Source organism: Macaca mulatta, chromosome 1 (genome assembly GCF_049350105.2).
Source record: "Macaca mulatta isolate MMU2019108-1 chromosome 1, T2T-MMU8v2.0, whole genome shotgun sequence".
NCBI classification, from domain to species: domain Eukaryota; kingdom Metazoa; phylum Chordata; class Mammalia; order Primates; family Cercopithecidae; genus Macaca; species Macaca mulatta.
In genome coordinates this window covers 106,206,518-106,225,306 of record NC_133406.1, presented here as the reverse complement: position 1 = coordinate 106,225,306, position 18,789 = coordinate 106,206,518, and the positions used below count along the sequence as shown (strand labels likewise).

At 40.6% G+C, this 18,789-nt stretch overlaps 1 protein-coding gene across 3 annotated transcripts in view; it reads right to left on the bottom strand.

Annotated features, from left to right (window-relative positions):
• Window positions 1–206: 206 nt before the first annotated feature.
• Window positions 207–18,789, bottom strand: part of SLAMF1 (signaling lymphocytic activation molecule family member 1) — a 39,523-nt gene continuing 20,940 nt past the window's right edge. The window contains exons 4-7 of one of the 3 annotated variants that reach the window (XM_001117605.5): window positions 16,239–16,328; window positions 11,600–11,673; window positions 4,612–4,704; window positions 207–2,904 (exon numbers count right to left, since the gene is read on the bottom strand). In XM_001117605.5, the coding sequence (XP_001117605.1) occupies window positions 2,854–2,904; window positions 4,612–4,704; window positions 11,600–11,673; window positions 16,239–16,328 (308 nt within the window). In that variant the 3' untranslated portion in view covers window positions 207–2,853. The remainder of the gene's footprint in view (window positions 2,905–4,611; window positions 4,705–11,599; window positions 11,674–16,238; window positions 16,329–18,789) is intronic. The other 2 variants (XR_013396000.1, XM_077940361.1) reach the window with 2 other exon arrangements.

Genomic DNA, 18,789 nt, shown 5'->3' with positions numbered 1-18,789 from the left:
GGTGCTTCCTGACCTTTAGTGAAAGGGATGCCAAGCTAACCCTTGTCCACCTCCAGGAAAAGGACAACCTCACATCCTATCTGATCAAATCTGCCTCCTTCAGCATTTCATAACTATGGCATGGAGACATAAGGCCAGGAAACACATCATGCCATGCTACTGTGTTATAAATCCTTTAGGAAACACAAGACAAAAGTGCAATTTCCTTGATGGACTGGTTGTAATTTATTCATTTCCGAAAAGTAGAAACATAAACTTTGGAAGAAGAATCAATTCACAGTGGCTTCTCAGCCAGCACACACCACCCCCTGTAATAATTACATCTCTGCTGTGTGAATGGAGGAAGCGTCCTGAAGAGCCTGGGACTATGCCCAGTTGTACTTCAGAACATCAGTCCCTTCAAACTGAGAATGGGTGTGTTTTCCTCCTGACTTCTCTAGAATTCAGACATGCTTGGTCAAAAGAAAACAGCATTAGAGGGGAAACACGGGGAAAACTTATTGTTTTAAGCCTGAGGAAAACGCAAGCTCCTGCTCCCCATAGTTTCCCATCTGGGGGAAACTAGAGAGTGGTGAATGTATCACCAGAAGGGGTTGTTTTCCCACTTGTAAACATGGTCTAGGGTGAGAGGCATAATGCCAGTGATGTTTGGTGGGTGGCCCAAAAGACTCCCTCCCCAGTGAGGTCTTGAGCGCAGGGGTTCAGGATACTTGGAAGTGAAAGCCTCTCCTTCACCCTTTGTTTCTGTCCTTCCATCAGTTAGAATTCAGCTACTGGTAAAACCCAAGTGCTGGGAACTGAGCTTCTAGAACAATCTGAGTTGTAGTAAAGGAATGGGTGCTCATAAGCCTAGCGTTTACAAATCTTCATTAGTAGCTCCACAGTTTTGAGAGTAGACAGTGAATGAGGGTAAGGTTATACAAGGGTGGCATAGTGTATAATTGTGAGGCATTTTTGTCTGCCTACCACCTGAATCCCACTTCTATTATTTGTAGAATTCCTTCATTCATAAGAAGTGAAAATGGAAAATGCCAGATATTCAATTACCAGCCTCCCTCGGAGATAGGACATGGACATGTGACCTAGGATTGACCACTCAATTCCAGACTTTGAATTATAAGCTAGAGATGAAAGGATGAAGAAGCATCCTGGAGAATTCACTTTCATGGCAGACAGTGCAGCAGTAACAGTAATATCAAGTTTCCAAGTCCAGCAGAGACAGTGAGGCAGTGGTAGAGTCTGTGCCTAGTGCTGGGGACAGTGGCTGTGCATGAACAGGATGGCCATCCCTGGGCTAGTTTTGTAATTTTGGCTGTGCCCCCAAAGCCTAGTCTCCTCTTTTCCTGCTCACTTTCAAAGCATGGTTTTGCAGAACCTTCTAGCAGTTATTGAAACCGATCAGTATCTTTTCAATAGGTTCCTTTTCTACATTAAAAAGCCAAAGCCAGCTTCTGTTGATTGTAACCAAGAACTCTATTAAAGAAGTTGATACCAAGAAACGAGATGCACTAAGCAACAGGCTTACAATGTGAATTGACCACATAAAGGAGGAAAGATACAAGGCAGTAAGGACCTGAGTTTTGAGCTGGGAAGTTGGTGCCCCTTATTATGCAATTGTATGATAGTACCTGTTTCTTACAGTACTTGCCAAGTTTATATAAGAACCAATAAGAACAAGAAGAGCTTAAATTGAAGACAGCTTGTCTGAAAGCAAAGAATAGGAAAAAACATAGGACTTTACCAAAAAAAAAAGGCTCTTTCTGCCTGCAGCTTGCAAAATAAGTTATTGAGCATTCAATGATTTGAAGTTGTTAGACCAAAATAACTTAATTTTCTACTAGAAGATAAATTTAGTGTGAGGAGAGGTATGCAGGGAGTAGAAAGTGCCAAGGAAAGACCTTGACCTGCAATACCCCCTTGAAGCCCTGGATATAAAATACGTTCAGAATCTGGTCACAGAGAGTCTTAGCTGAGGTTCCAGGTTTGTTCAAGGGAATCAACAGAGAACTGGGATTTAAACATCATTTTGAGAAGTGAAAAATCACCATGGGACAAGTTCCTCTTAGTATTCCAAGCTCCTTTGTAACAGCACCATCAAACATTTGCTACTTTTTTCTTTAAAACTGAATGCCATTTGCACAGAAGTGGACTTTTAAGACTCTTACATGGTTTCCAGTCCACTGTTCAAAACTCAGAGATCTCAAAATCGTTCTTTCTGTTTATTGACTGTTTAGCTTCTGGGTTTTGCAAATAAAATAATGATATTCTGAGCTTCTTTTATACAATAATATCAGAGTGTTTTATGTATAATAAGAAATTCACCCTTCAGCCTCTATTCAATCTTTATCCTGAGAGAGAAACTGAGGCACAGAGGCTTGATCAGGTCTGCAGGTTATCATGATCAGCTCCCAGAACAAAGTAAAGACGGCCAAAATGTAAACTTTTCCAGACTTTGTGACTGGTGGTCCACTGTGTGAGATAGGTACTCAGATGCCCTGGCTTTCAGTCTTTGGTTTTTATTATCCAGTTCCAGCCAAGAGCAAGATGCCCAAAGTCTGAACTCACATTACTATCCATTTCATCTGCCACAACACAAAGATGGAACGCTGTTATCAAGTAACGCTCTGTCCTGCGCCTGCAGCCACGGCAGAGCAAGCTAAATTCTTGGGAAGCCTCACTTCCTTGTTCATTTCACAGATGTACGTGGAAGAAACATCACCAGGCAGTTGATCCAAGAAGGGTACAGATGTGTAGCATGTCTGTCAGAGGAAACCTGGGGCCTGGGGCCAAGTTCAGTGTTCATTTTGTTTTTTCCATTTTCCTTCAGAAAGTCCCTTTGTTGGGTCTTTGGTATCAGCTCTCTGGAAGTGTCACACTAGCATAGACTGTGATGGAATTTGTTTCCTGGGGACAAAGCAGAAGTCTGTGAGGGGAGGGACTGGATACTCACTTCATAGGATGCAAATGAAAACAGCGCTGCTGAGGAAAAGGAAAGGGTCTTAGAGATCACGGCTTGTGCAGGGTCTGTCACAGACAGGGCCTTGTTGGGGCAGCACTTGGGTACCCACACTGCTTCTCCACCTGCAACAAGGGCCACAGCTCCCTTCCAAGCATAAGCATGTCATTATGGGGAGCATGATCTGAGGACCAGCACTCAATGCCCTGTCTCCCCCTTTGCCCTCTCCCCTTCCATCCCCTTGTAAGGCAAACCATTTGTTTTGCTGTTAGGCATGGATCACAATCTGGGGAAGCCAAGAGAGCTGTAAATTATTGAGTTTTTAAAAAGTCTAGCAGGACTCAAAGGGAGAAGAGAAAAGTGGTATTGGTAGGGGAGAGGAAGGGGAGAAGAGGGTTATGCGCAAAGATCTCTCATGTCAAAGAAACAAATAAAAGAGAATGGGAATTTAAGGGGTTTTTCCATAAAGTGTTAACTATAGCATATTGGTTTTGTCCTTAAGTAAATTTCATTAAAAATCTATATATTTTTTGAAGCTTTTGAAGTCAGGTTTATATTTTTACTTCCCTCTTAGATATGACAGTGTACTGAGAATGTATCTCAAGTTGAAGATGGATTTCATCTTGAAATAGGGCATCTGCCCAGGCACTTCTGGGTAGGTGTGTGGGTGGTAAGAGCTTTGAAAAATAAGGTGGATGCAGGCATTTGTGTGACCTTTGTGCCTCTATAACCCTGGGCTCTCTTCTGAAACAGCCCAAGTGGACCAAAGCTTTCAGCCCAGAATTTATTTCTGTTCATTCAGCAAAGGAAAGATTCCTGTCACAAGTAAACTTAGTCCCTGCTGATCTTGCGATAGGGTAGAACAGGCAAGTCTCATTTTGAGCTGCACCTCATATTCTCTTCTAGGTTTAACACCTATGCAGAGCTCCACCCCTAAATATTCTGATTAAGTGGGGCTGGACAGAGTCTAGGCTTGAGCATTTTTACAGTGCTTCCCTGGTGATTCCACTTTGTAGCTGGAGTTGAGAACTTCTGGACTCCAGCTGCTGTTCCTAAACTTGAGTGTGTATCAGAATTACCTGGTGTGTGGGTTTTTTAATATGTAGGTCCCTGGCCACTCTCCATAGACATTTTCATTTAACAGAATCCTAGATGGAAGGCCCTAGGAATCTTTATTTTTAACAAGTACGCCAGCTGATTCTAATGTGGTCCTTGGACAACTCTCAGAGAAACACTGGCCAGCAGGGAGTGAGCAGTGGCCCCATGTGAGCAGGTGTTGGGGGTTTCATGGAAATGGAAAACCAAGGCCACAGAGACTCTTTTTTGCCTGCATGCTGTGGCCTACCTTCCCCGGTCCAGGACTCATCAATGTGTTTCATTTAATTTGTTTTTGTTTTAGTTTTTAAATTTTTTTTTTTACTTTTAAGTTCAGGCGTACATGTGCAGGTTTGTTACACAGGTAAACTTGTGTCATGGGGATTTGTCGTACACATTATTTTGTCACCCAGGTATTAAGCCTATTGCCCAATAGCTATTTTTTCCTGATCCTCTCCCTCCTCCCATCTTAAAAAACAAACAAACAAAACAAAACTTCCTCCTTTTCCCCTCCTCCATATATTCCCCCTCTACAGAGAGTAGGCAGAGAGATGCCTCACCTGGACAGACTCTGGGACAGGCTCTGTGGCAGCAACATATATGGTGGTGCAAGGGTCCTGAGCTGGGAAGGGGTCAAGTTTCTTCTGAAGAGGCTACGAGAGAAGCAAAGAAAGCAGATTAGCTGAACAGAGAGAGCTAGTTCTCATCCATCTCTCTGATGGAGAAGCACAGACTCAAGAAGCCTTGAGGCAGAACATTCCTTTGAGTCATTTGGTTCAACCTCCTTCTCAGGTGGGAATTCTCCCTCAAATTCTCTGGAACTCAATTCCCCAGGCTTTGCTTGGACTCCCCAAGTGGTGTCTTGGAGTGCACAACCTCCCAAGGCAGCCTCATCCATTGTTAATGCTTCCCAGATGTTTTAAATGTCTTCCTCAAAAGAAACTGAAATTGGTGTGGCTCTTACAGGAGCAGCTGGAGGGGACAGAATAGCAACAGCATTTAGTCCATCTCACTCATATCACCGGCTACATGCGGAGTTCTTGCATCCCACACTGCCATTCCTACTCTTCCTCCTCCTCACATATGTCTTCTCATTTGTCTCACAACCACTCTATGTGTTAAATACTGTTCCTCACACTTCACCGAGGATGAAGCTACAGCTCAGAAAGATCAAATGTTTTCCTAATGTGTACATGCAAGAAGTGTCAAAGCCAGGAGTCCCCTACCTTAAGCTCTTTTAACTTAAGGTACATGTCCTATCACTATTCTTCTTTGGTCACCTCAACTTATAATGACCTATCCCTTACCTAAATTCCTCAGGTATTTAAAGTCTAATTTATACATTATGGTACTCTATGCTATATTTAAAACATTCTGATATATTTATGTGTTGTTTCTCCAGTCTACACATTCCTTGAGAAATAAGCTATATAGTTTTGTATTCCCCACAGAACAGTGTGGGACGCATAAAAATAAACCCTTCAGTTGATATTTGTTGATGTTACTTTGAAAAAATTAAAACCCACAATACCTGGACAAAGACTTCAAAGTAAATTGAGACCACATCCTTGTAAGATGTGGATGCCATCACTTATAATAGGGAAGTCATTAATTCAACACTTTTCGGGGACACTGGTTATGGGATAATGCTGCTGTCCACTCTCCCTGGGTATAGAGCCAGACTTGAAACCACACCACTTGTGTTTTGATGCGAGAAAGCTTGGAATTTTGTTATGTGATGGAAGGGTTAAAGAATTAGGAAAGTTTATTGGAGGAAAAAGGGATGGGACATAATTTTTCTCTTCATATATTTGATGAATTGCCATACAGAAAAGGAATTTGATTTGCCTGTAAAGTGTTTCAGGTTTAAACAAAGATTAGGATTTGGGGGAAATACTTTGGTTCAATATAATGAAGATCTTTCTGATAGTAAAAGATGCTCAAATGAGGGATAAATTGCCTTGACAGGCAATGAACTCCTATAGTTTTAAGTGCTTGGGCATGGTCTAAACCAGTGCTGCTAACTTTTATTATGCATATGAATTACTTGGGGATCTTGCTAAAGGGTTGATTCTACTTCAGAAGATCTGGGGCAGGGCCTGATTCTGCATTTCTAATGAAGTCCCAGGTGATGCAAATGCTGCTTGTTCACAAACTATATTTCAGTAAAAAGGAGCTAGGCAACACTTTGGAAGTAATGTTGTAGCAGATAATTCAAACAGTGATTGGGTGGTTCAAATAGATGACTTTCAAGATCCCATATAATTCTTAAATACATTTTGAAGAAATTTTGAGTTTAAGGAAGAATTTCTTGCAGTAATGAGATAGATTAAGAGGCTATGAACAACACATGCAACCTCTGCTGGTCTTCCTGTTTGGGAGAACTTGAGCATGACCTGACCTAGAGGCAGAAGGAAGAAGGCAAATAAACTTACATTTTTAACATTAATTCAGAAGTTTTAGAAAAGACAAAAATATGTAAAAGAAATCGCCCATCGTCCTATTAAGACTATGTGTGTGCTTAAATGTTGGCTTCAGGATCTTTATCCAGGCATAGGGGATTATTTTAAACATAAAGTTAGTATGTTTTTGTATCTTGTCGTCTTCTGTTAGGATCACTGATTTGTACATCTTTAGGGAACATCATTTACAGGCAACTCCAGGGGCATTATTTTCTCATAACTTTTGTGAATGGTGGCCCCTGGAATTAATTCTGCAAGACAGTAGCTCTGATAAGTCCTAGAAGAGTTCCTAGCCCACAGTAAACATTTGTTAAGTGATTTTCATGTTATTATATTCTTTATAAGATTATTTTATAACCATTCCAAAAAGACTAAAGGCATTGTTAGTTTTTAAATAATTGTCTACGTTCTTACAGTCTTTATAATGACATAATAAAGACATTGCAAATATGAACAAAGAAAATTGTGAGAATGTGGGTAAGTCTAATTATGTATTTTGTATATAAAACAATAATAATTATGTCTTTTATGTCTAAAATATATATGAACTTCAAATAATGACAAAACAGCCACATAAATCAAGAGGTGAAATTATTGTGGACTTAACATAATATGCAGGAGAGAAGTAAACATTAGACTTTGGTAAGTCAAAGACATATTTTACAATTTCTAGGGTAGCCACTAAAAAGACAGAAAAAACTTATTCACTAATATGTAGAGGAGAAAATTGAATAATAAAAATATAACTTAAAAAAATTTCCACCAAAGAAACCCCAGTCTCAGATAGCTTTACTAGCAATTTCTACCAAATATTTAAGGGGAGAAATAAGACCAATTCTACCCCCAAATCCCAAAGAATGATAGAAAGGAAATGCACCCTGTAGTGGGTTGAACTGTGGCCCCAAAAGATATGTCCACCCAGAATCTCAAAATGTGACTATTTGAATAAAGGTCTTCACAGATGTCAAGATAAGGATTTCAAAATGAGGTCATCCTGGATTAGAATAGATCCTAAGTCTGACGATGAGTGTCCTTACAAGCGATGGAAAAAAAGAAGACACAGAGAGGGAGGTTATGTGAAGATGAAGGCAAAAATTGCAGATAAACAACTATAAGCCAACAAATGCCACGGATAGCCTGGAGCCACCAGATGCTGGAAAAGGCAGAGGATTTTCTCCTAAAGCCTCCAGAGGGAGTGTGGCCCTGAGGATGTGGCTCCTTATTTTGGACTTCTGATCTCCAGAACTGTTAGAGTATAAATTTCTGTTGTTTTAAGCCACCAAGTTTCTAGTAATTTGTTACGGCAGCCCTAGGAAACTAACACATACCCCAACTCATCATGTGAATTAGCACAAATCTTTATATCAAAACCCCACTCGTTAGGCATGACTCCCCAGGTCCCTTCCAGTTCTTAAAGTCTGAATTTTTAACAGGAGAGTGACCAACTTTACCATGATGTGGGTATTAGGTAGAGTAGCTCTTTGTCATTTTGGGATCCATCTGAGGCTTGTGATTAAAGAAGAGCCCAGGAAGAACTCTGTTACTTATTTTTTAAGGATATTTTAAATATTTCTACCTCAACTTGTATCCCAGTTAGATATATTCACAAGAATGCTATATACCAGCCACTGCAGTGCCTTCTTAAAAAAAAAGGCATTACGCAAGAGAATTACAGGCCAATTTCACTCAGAAACATAAGTGGAAAACAAAACTCTTCACAAAATACTAGCAAATCAAATCCAGTAATGCTTGAAAAGGACTAGACTAAATTGGTCTGCAACAAAATTAAGACCTTCTCTTTACCAATAGGTATCTCTGAGAAATTTCAAAGGCAAGCCACAGATAGGTGAAGGTATTTGCTGACATATCTGCCAAAGGGAGCATATCCAAAATATATGAAAAGCATATGCTAGTCCATAGAAGAAAGACTAAACTTCAAAGGAAAATGGGCAAGAGATTAAATGTGCACTTTAAGAAAAAAGTTTAATATGGCCAATAAACATATGAAAAGTTGCTCAACTTCCTTAATAATTAGAGAGATGTGGAATAAAAGTATAATAAGACACATCCAACAGTAGGACTAAAATTAGACTGTTAATACCAAGTTTTCATTAGAATGCAGAGCGATTGAGGCCGAGAGCAGGGGCTCATGCCTGTAATCCCAGCACTTTGGGAGGCCGAGGCAGTCAGATCGCCTGAGATCAGGAGTTCCAGACCACCCTGGCCAACATGGTGAAACCCTGTCTCTACTAAAAATACAAAAATGAGCCGGGTGTGGTGGCACCCACCTGTAATCCCAGCGACTTGGGAGGCTGAGACAGGAGAATGGCTTGAACCCAGGAGGCAGAGGTTGCAGTGAGCTAAGATCCTGCCACTGCTGCTCCAGCCTAGGCAACAGAGTGAAACTCTGTTTCAAAAATAAATAAATAAATAAATAAATAAATAAATAAATAAAGCATAGCAATTGAGACTCTCATATGTAGCTGATAGAGAAGTAAATGGATACACCCACTTACAAAACAGCTCGGCCTTATCTAGTCAATTTGGAGATATGCATACTCTATGATTCAGTAATTCGACTTTTAGGTATATCTAGGTATATATTCAACAAAAATATTTGCACATATCCACTTAACGGCTTGCATATGACTGTTCACAGCTGCAACTTTCATAATAGCTTCAACCTGGAAATAACCCACATGTCCATCAACAGTCAACTGGATAAATAAACTCTAGTATACTCATACATTTATATTCTATGAAGCAATGAAAAAGCATGCATTATATCTAAATTCAAAGACATGTGTGAATCTCATAAAGATAATATTGAGCAAAATAAATCAGACATGAGAGAAAAAAGAATAAAGAATTCAATTTTTATAAAGGTCGAAGATAAAAAAGGAAAAAGCTAAACTATATTTCTAGAAGTCAGGATAGTGGTTATCTTTGGGGAGGAGAGAGGAAGTAATGACTGGGAAGTGGCACAGGAGGCCTTCAGGAAGTATGGGCAATGTTCTAGTCTTTGATCTGAGTGGTAGTTTTATGGTATTAGAAGACTCAATACTGAGGCCAGGCACAGTGGCTCACATCGGTAATCCCAGCACTTTGGGAGGCTAAGGTGGGCGGATCACTTGAGGTCAGGAGTTTGAGACCAGCCTGGCGAACATGGGGAAACCCCATCTCTACTAAAGATACAAAAATGAGCTGGGTGTGGTGGCAGGTGCCTGTAATCTCAGCTGCTCAGGAGGCTGAGGCAGGAGAATTACTTGAACCCAGGAGGCGGAGGTTGCAGTGAGCCCAAATCACACCACCGCACTCCAGCCTGGCCGATAAAGCAAGACTCTGTAAAACAAACAAACACACAAAACAAAACAAAACAAAAAAACGGGCAATACTGAAAAATGTAATTTCTCCTCATATAGATCTGTAGACTCAATACAATTCTAATAAATTTTTTTCTTTTTATGGTACTTAATAAGTTGATTCTAAAATACATATGAAAGTACAAAGGAACAAGAATAGCCAAAAATTTTTGCAGAAAAACAAATTAGGAAGACTTGCTTTATCAAATATTGAGATATGCACTTAAGGGTAATTCAGTGAGCTGACATTAATGTGTTTTGTACTTTTTTGGTCAGAGTTGATCCTGACTGAGGAGTGCATATGCGTGAGTGTGTGTGTGTGAGTGTGTGTGTGTGTGAGTGTGTGTGTGTGTGTGTGTGTGTGTAAAATGGAGGAGAGGACTCAAAGTGTGATTAGAAGCAGTTGGAGGTAGCAGAGGAGGTGCAAGTTAGTCCCCTCAAGTGTTTGCAAAGTAAGACATGCCTGCCCAGTGCTCTCCTAGGTGCTGTAGTGGCTACAAATAGAGTAGAGAACAGACTCCAGTCCTCAAAGACTTTTAGTCTTGCAGGTCAGCTCAGACTCAAATGTAGAACTGGAGGACAGTCCTGAACTGATGAATGCCACTGAATTTTAAATTTTATTTAATTCAAATTAATTTAAATTTAGAAACCTACATGTGGCTAGTGACTACCATATGTCATGCTTCACAGTAAAAAAGAGGGATGCTAGCAGCATAGGATAGAGTAGTGAGGGAAGACACTATGGTAAAGATGAACCTGGTTACCTAAATATGCAGATGAGAGCATGGGGGGAAAGGGTTACTCTTGGGATTCTCATCTATGTAAATGGAGTTTAGTTGAGGGAAGGATGGAGCTGGGTTGTGTAATAAACCCTCCAGGCCACTAGGGGACAGCAGAAATAAGAACTTTGTCCAGGAGTCCATCTCCTGGTTCTCAGAAGTGCGTTTGCTATCTTTTGATGCAATTTTCTAAGGTACTAATCAAAACCGTGTTTACCTTCACATCCTTTACTCAAGAATTTGCCTCTTCCTACACCCCAAATGGCCAGATTCTGGCCTATACAATACCAAGAATTGCCTTCATGTTGAAAAACAACAGTGTCTCTACATCTAACCATGATGCTTTTAGTGTCTCTATCCCTTCCTTCTACCATATCTGCTTTTCAACTTCACCATGTATCCAGTTTTTCCATCCTTCACTTCTTAGTCCGATGATCACTCTATCAACAATGCTTTCTTCCATCTCCAGTCTATATATCATCTTTCATCTCTTTAACCACACTCTAGCTAGAATTTTGAAGATCCCACCTTCCTTGTCACCTCTGCACTTTGTAAATGCCTAAACTTGGATCAGTACAACATGTCACACAATAGCTTTTCCAAACCTTCTCCTCTCTCCTCAAGCCTGCACTGTTTTCCCTAGAAAAGGAAATAATTGAGTAACATGGAACCCTAGGCTCCTAGAATGCCAGAGCTGGAAAGATACATACATACAGTATTTATTTCCAGCTTCTTCATTTTTTTGCTATGAAGAAACATGACCAGAAAATTATCCAGTGTTACCCATTATTAGTGACCTTTACAAGAACTCTTGTTCTTGACTCCTGTTCCCTACTTTCCTCTGCTCTGGATGGAAAACTGTGAATGTTCAACAAGCAAGGTAGACTGGCCAGGAATCCTATAGGAAAGAGGACAGGTTCATGTCAAACAAAATATAGAACTTACACCTGGTTTCTGGACTTGGGCATAGATTGTAAGGCTTTTTTTTTCCACTGTTGTCTGGTAATGGTCCGTTTTACCTGGTGAAAAGAAACCATAATGGTTATCTCCCTCTGGTCCCCAGCAGGAGCTCCTTACTCAGACCTGTCTGGTCTTTACTGTCCTTTGCATACCCACTTTCCCCAAGGGTACAATAGAAACAAAGCCCTGAGTCCCAACCTGCCTGCATATTTGTCGTATTGTCTTAGGTTAGTTACTTGATCACTCTCGGCCTATCTGTGAAATGGGATTTGAAATACCTGCCTTGTGGGGCTGTTGTGATAATTAAATGAGATACCACTTGTAAAGTGTTTAGAATATTGCTTGATGCATAACAAATGCCCAATATGCATTAGGTGTTTTTCTCATTGGTGTCCCATTCAATTACTTTAATCTCTGTTGTTCAATGTGCGTATCTGGTCTCCTAATAGGATTCCAAGTTCTTTGAGGGCAGGGCTAGTTGTTTATACCTGTTTTATATTTTCCAACTGGTAGTATGTTGCTTCACTCGCAGCTTTCTCACCTTCCTATTTCTGGGGGAATTGATGTGTGGGAGGTAAGGGTGGGGGGACATGTAAGAGGGATGTTCCAACTGGGACTGTTTAGAAAATAAAGCAACAATGTCATTCTGTTGCCCAGCCTCTGGAAATTTTGCTCAGGGCCTAGGGTCTCTGGAAATTAATAAGTTGCAGAACATTTTAATTGTTAGCCAATTTTAAAAAGCTTTCTTTTTAAATTATAGGAGTAATTTATTCTCATCATAAAATAAAAATTGTGAAGAAATATATAAAAAGTATAAATCCCCTTCCCCCATTAACCAACCCAATTTCATTCCCAAAAGAAACCATATTTCTCAATACCTGTGAAAAGAAGTGGGGAAAAAAGAGAAGAAACCATTTTTAAACATTTGATGTATATCCCTGTAGATCAGCTCTGTGCAACAGAACTTTCTGAGATGATGGAAATGTTCCATATCTGCAATGTCTAATACAGCTTACAGACACAGGGCTATGGAGCACCTTAACTGTGACTAATGCCACTGAATTTTAAATTTTATTTAATTCAAATTAATTTAAATTTAAAAAGCCACATGTGGCGAGTGACTACCATATTAGACAATGCAGTTCTGGATATTTGCTATACTTATATAGGCTTTTTTTTTTTCGCACAAATGGTGTCATTCTGCACACACTTCTCTGTAACTTGATCTTTGCACTTAAAATGTCTTGACGCTAGGCCAGGCGCAGTGGCTCACGCCTGTAATCCCAGCACTTTGGGAGGCCGAGGCGGGCGGATCACGAGGTCAGGAGATCGAGACCATCCTGGCTAACATGGTGAAACCCCGTCTTTACTAAAAATATAAAAAATTAGCCGGGTGTGGTGGCGGGTGCCTGTAGTCCCAGCTACTCGGGAGGCTGAGGCAGGAGAATGGCATGAGCCCGGGAGGTGGAGCTTGCAGTGAGCCAAGATCGCGCCACTGCACTCCAGCCTGGGCAACAGTGAGACTCCGTCTCAAAAAACAAAAACACAAAACGAACAAACAAAAATGTCTTGACACTTTTCATGCTGGCACAGTAGACCTATCTCATTCTTTCTAAAGTTGCACAGTATCCTTTATATACATCATGCGGCAGTAAGGATGGTGAGAAAGTGGCAAACTGAACCATGGAGGTTTATTATGGGCAAAGTCCAAGCAGAAGCAATGGAGGCTAGACCCAGAGGAAATCACAGCCTTTAGGATAGACTTATTTTAACACCAGTTAATTTATTCTCTTAAAAAACTGGGCTGGGCACAGTGGCTCATGCCTGTAATCCCAGCACTATGGGAGGCTGAGGTGGGCAGATCACGAGGTCAGGAGTTCAAGACCAGCCTGGCCAACATGAGGAAACCCTGTCTCTACTAAAAATACAAAAATTAGCCAGGCGTGTGGCACGCACCTATAATTCCAGCTACTCAGGAGGCTGACACAGAAGAACTGATTGAGCCCAGGAGACAGAGGCTGCAGTGAGCCGAGATCATGCCATTGCACTCCAGCCTGAGTGACAGAGCAAGAATCTGTCTCAAAAAAAAAAAAAAAAAAGGAAAAAAAAAAGGCACGTCTCTGAGGAAATAGCATTTTTAGGAGAGGCACATTTTTCTTTGGAAGGGAAAGGCCCAGTGTGTATGTGGTGAGCATGGTGGAATGTGCTGCGTGAGGGTGTGGGGAGTCTTGGGGAGGAAATGTGGGGCAGCCACTGATGAAGTTCCAGGAATTCAAGGAAAGTCAACATGGGATTTTTTTTGCCTGGGTATGAGTACGGTGTGCCTAGTGGTTTCAACTTCACTTTTTGGTCAGAGTTGATTCTGACTGAGGAGTGTGTGTGTGTGTGTGTGTGTGTGTGTGTGTGTGTGTGTGTGTAAAATGGAGGGGAGGACTCAAGAAGCAGTTGGAGGTAGCAGAGGAGGTGCAAGTTAGTCCTTTCAAGTGTTTGCAAAGTAAGACATGCCTGCCCAGCACTCTCCTAGGTGCTGTAGTGGCTACAAATAGAGTAGAGAACAGACTACAGTCCTCAAAGACTTTCAGTATTGCAGGTCAGCTCAGACTCAAATGTAGAAGTGGGAGGACAGTCCTAAATGGTCAGACAGATGGAAGTGGTGAGGTTGATTGTTGCTGCTTAAAAGGATCATTGGACCAAGATAATTTAGTCTCAGATTATTTTCCCCAGTGCAAGAACAGGTTTTTAGGAGTAAGCTCAACTCAACTACAAGTTGCCAAGGTCTTAGGGCTCTAATGAATAAGTCTTGGCCTTAAAATTAGAACATCTACATTGTAGCCATCATAAGCTGCATGGCATTGGACAAATCACATCATCTCAGTGGGTCTTTTCTCTTACCATAACTGAAACATGAGGGTGTAGAGTATCTAATATCCTTTTCAGTTCTTACCTGAAGCGTAAGTCTTATGTTACCATGATTTAAAATATTTTAAATCTGTTCTAGGTATTGTTTCCAGATGCTTCTAGTGCAGCCTCTCCTGGTCATAGCACTTAAACATTGCCATTTTAACTCATCTACACTAAGAGATTTGTCTGTCTATCTATCTATCTATCTATCTATCTATCTATCTATCTATCTATCACCCATCAATGGGAACCACTGTGTTCAGTGTTTTCCGTGTATTGATACCAATCTTCACCACAATACCATGAAATACATAATATTACCCCCATTTTGCAGATGAGAAGTTAAGTCATTTGATCACACAGCTTGTCAGTAGCAAAATCTACATCTGAATGTAAGTTTATTTAATGCCTATACCCATATTCTTAATCAATGTATTCTCCTGGACATGAAATTGCCAAAGAGTCCATTGAAAAGCCTTCAGCATCAGGCTGCATTCTGATGATTATATCATTAGAAGCTGCCAATAAAATTTCTTTAGCAAGGTTTTGTGAAAGGTACAGCAACTAAATATAAATTTTACCACAAGTTGGAGGCAGAGTTTTGTGTGTTGCTAACTTACGAGGGACAAATGGTAAATGGGGATGAGGTGAGGATGGGTATGTGTGTTGGGAAAGGTAGTGGGGAAGTGTGGGATGGGGAGAACTATTCCCTTAGAGCATAACCATGTGATAAGCCAAGTGTAGTTGAGGAAAGAGTATGGTGTAGGATCCCAGCAATTTTGCTAGGTAGGTAATGTGGATAAGTTCAGTTCAGTTTTCTCATCCTGAACATCCAAAAATCTCACTATTTCCTTATAGTACAAGCTAAATGTAATTGCCCTACCCCCAGCCCGATAGGCTGTCAACCTAATTTCTATCTGAATCATGCATCCCTCCTGCCTGGCTAACTCTTAGATGGAGGAAATGAGACACAAGTAGGTCGCTGTGCTATGATCTAGATTTTTTTATATAAGCAAAACCAACATCAGAGTGCTGAGGTAAGGGCTTTTCTAAGAAGGTTGCATGTAGATGACATTGATCTACTTGAGAATGAAATCAGTCATCAGCTCAGTGTTCTGAGGACCAAGTTCTATTTTACCATCGGAAGGCAGCCAGGGCATCTGTCCTGGTCTTGGGTCAGGACATTTTGACTCCAGTATTAGTTGGTAGTAGTCAAGGTGGCTGAGGGGAGCACAGTGCCCTGAGATATTGAATCATAGGGACATTTGGAAGAGAGGACAGGGGATGGTACCTCTAGGCACTTAAACTGCAGGGGAATAATTGTGCCTTATTGGTTTCATTCTAACCTTGGTGACTTTTTGGATGAGATCCAAGAATTTTCTGAATTCTGTTCCCAGTGAATACTCTTAAACCTCTTGTACATTTCTTCAGCATTACCTTGACAGCAGTGCTAGTCACACTAAACTGAAATTATATGAATAATGTCTCTCACATTAGAAACCTGTGGCTCTTCTATTTCTCTCCATAGCCTAGTAGAGGGGATCAAGGCATGTTGAATTAGACTGAAATAAGCAAGGTCCCAGGATATGTTTATCTACTATTTTTGCAAAGGTGGCCCCATGCAGAAAACCAAAGTGGTGAGAGCAAGTCCGAGCCTGTGGGGAGAGGTCCCCTGCTTACCACAGAGAGTGTGATAAGAATCTCTTTATTGCCAGACACCTACCTCTTTTTCTCAACTGTAGTATTACCACCATGATGAGAATCATGATGGCACCCCCTAACAGCCCAGCATACATTGCCCATGGCTTTGTTTCTGGAAAAAAAAAAGAAGTCAAAGAGCAATCTCAAAAGTATTCTGAGCTTAAAAACATCCTACATGAAAGTGGGATAACGGAGCCTCATGTTCTATTTCTGCATTCTCTCCCAAGGGAGATGTTTGTTTTCATGGTTTTAGAGATCAGCTTTAGACCACTGAAAATTTTTGTGTCTGTTTTCTTATTCTAATTTCTTTCACTATACTTTCACATTCTTAATTTCATAAAGATTTTTCTATCCAAATGCTTTATTTTTAACTCAACTACCACATATCTAAAATTAAATTATCTTCATCTCTCCTAAGTCAATCTCTCTGCCCAGTTTCTCCATCTTAAGATTGCTAATGTGTCCTGTATCCATTTTGGGTAAAGAGAACATAATGGTTCCATGTGCCGTCCCTGTGAATTCACACTATTCTCATGAGACCCTGGGAGGAAGAAAGATTTACTTATCTATTTTAAAAATAAACACAATAGTGCTATTGCTGTCCTTTCATGAAAATAACTGTGTTGAACCCAGCAGACCTGAACTGAATGGAAAGTATTTAGTCTTTCCTCTAAATCATCTTCATGTTTAAAATTAGCCTGAGAACTAATCATCAAGGCTCAAAATCAGAAAGAAAACTTGTATTGCTTTCTCTCCTTTACCCACTTTATCAAATTCTTTTGAACTAGGAGCAACACTTTGAAAAACAGTGAATGAGAACTATTGCCCCCAGTAAACAAGACATGTAGCTCAATAAGATAATAATGAACAATTATTGAACATTTGCAATGGGCCACATATTTTTAGTGCATCACGTATACTGACATATTTAATCCTCACAATAATCTTACAAGGTAGGTACACTCATTACTCCCATTTTATGGAGAAGGAAAACAGCCTGGAGAACCTCGAGAACTAGAGCTTGATTTAGGAGTAGAAATGTGGGTGAATACTAAAGACAGAATTCTTGGAGAGTCAGAGAGACTTATGGGCTTGGGAAAAGTTACACCAGGGTAATGAAACAGTGGGGACCAAGCTGAAGCACTAGAGTTCTAAGTAGAATATTCGCACTAAGGTTCTAAATAGAGTAACACCAGATGCTAACATTAATGTGTAAGGGAAACTTATGAGGATGATTGTGGAATAAGCCTGCTTGTTGTTGAACCTGTGATGAATTTGTGGGGCAGAAATTGAAAGAAAAATCGTTGGGTTCCAAAGGAACAGAATCATGGTGGCCAATAGCCTGAACTTTGTGTTTCATCAGCCTATGGAACTGATTCATGGTGGCCCCAGGCTACACTCCATACTCTCCTTCCTGCTGCACCCTAAGCTGTCCACCATGCCTGCCCAGCCTTGATGCCCAGGCCAATCTTCCTTTCTTTCTGTCACCTTTCCTGACCATCCCAGCTCTTGTTCTTCCCTCTCCCTTGGACTGCTGCAGCACCAGTGGTTTATGTCATGTATCCTAGAACCTGAGTTTTGGCAACATCATCTTTACCATGGAGACCATTTTCAGTGAGGTTATTTGGAGCCAGATAGATAGGTTCATATTGTGGGTCTACCACTTGATAGCTCTGTGACTACAGATGAGCTACTCATACCCTCTGTGGCTTCAACTTCCTCATCTGTAAAATGAGCATAACAATAAGTTCACAGTGTTGTTCTGAGAAACCCATGCAGTAATGTATGGAAAATGCCCAGAGCAATGTCTGGAATCCATCATGTGGTCAGTAAGTGTCAAACACAATCAGATGTTTACAGAGTCGACCAAAGATATAGACGGTCTCAATGAATTCATAAAATGCATCCCACAAGATCCAAAGGGGTCTCCAGCCTGATAGCTGACCAGAAGTTGTCTTCTGGGTTTGAAAAGTTTCTTTTTCTCCTTGGGCCTTTCATACATCAAGTTAGCCCAAGGAATCTTACTGAACTGACTTTGCAAACACCTTGGTTATAGGTTCTGTCCCCTAAATTAAATGTTTTAATTTTGCCAGATACCAACTTCAACAGTCATATGCTCTAATTAAAAAAAAGTTAAGGGACAGGCAGAGAGTTCTGAATTTGTATAAAGCATGACATTTGGAATCATTGTTGATGCTGGAGGAAGGAGCAGCTCCACTCTGAGTGACTTATGGTCACTGAGAACCCTCTGCACAGGAGTGTGTGTGTGTGCGTGTGTGTGTGTGTTTGAGAGAGATTGATCCATTCAAGGTTTATGATATTGACACCAGGAACCACTGGAGAAATCACTCTAATACTAGGATAAGAAGGAAAGCCAATAGCCTGAACTTTGTGTTTCATCAGCCTATGGAACTGATTCAGCAAACCATTATAGTAGCACTTACTATTTTGACTAGTTCCTCTTTCTTCTTCTATCATAGATACTTTGGGAACTTCCAATACAACAGTTGATTTGAGAAGAAACACCACCACCATTTATATCATTTTAAAAGATAATATTTCTCTCCAATTTC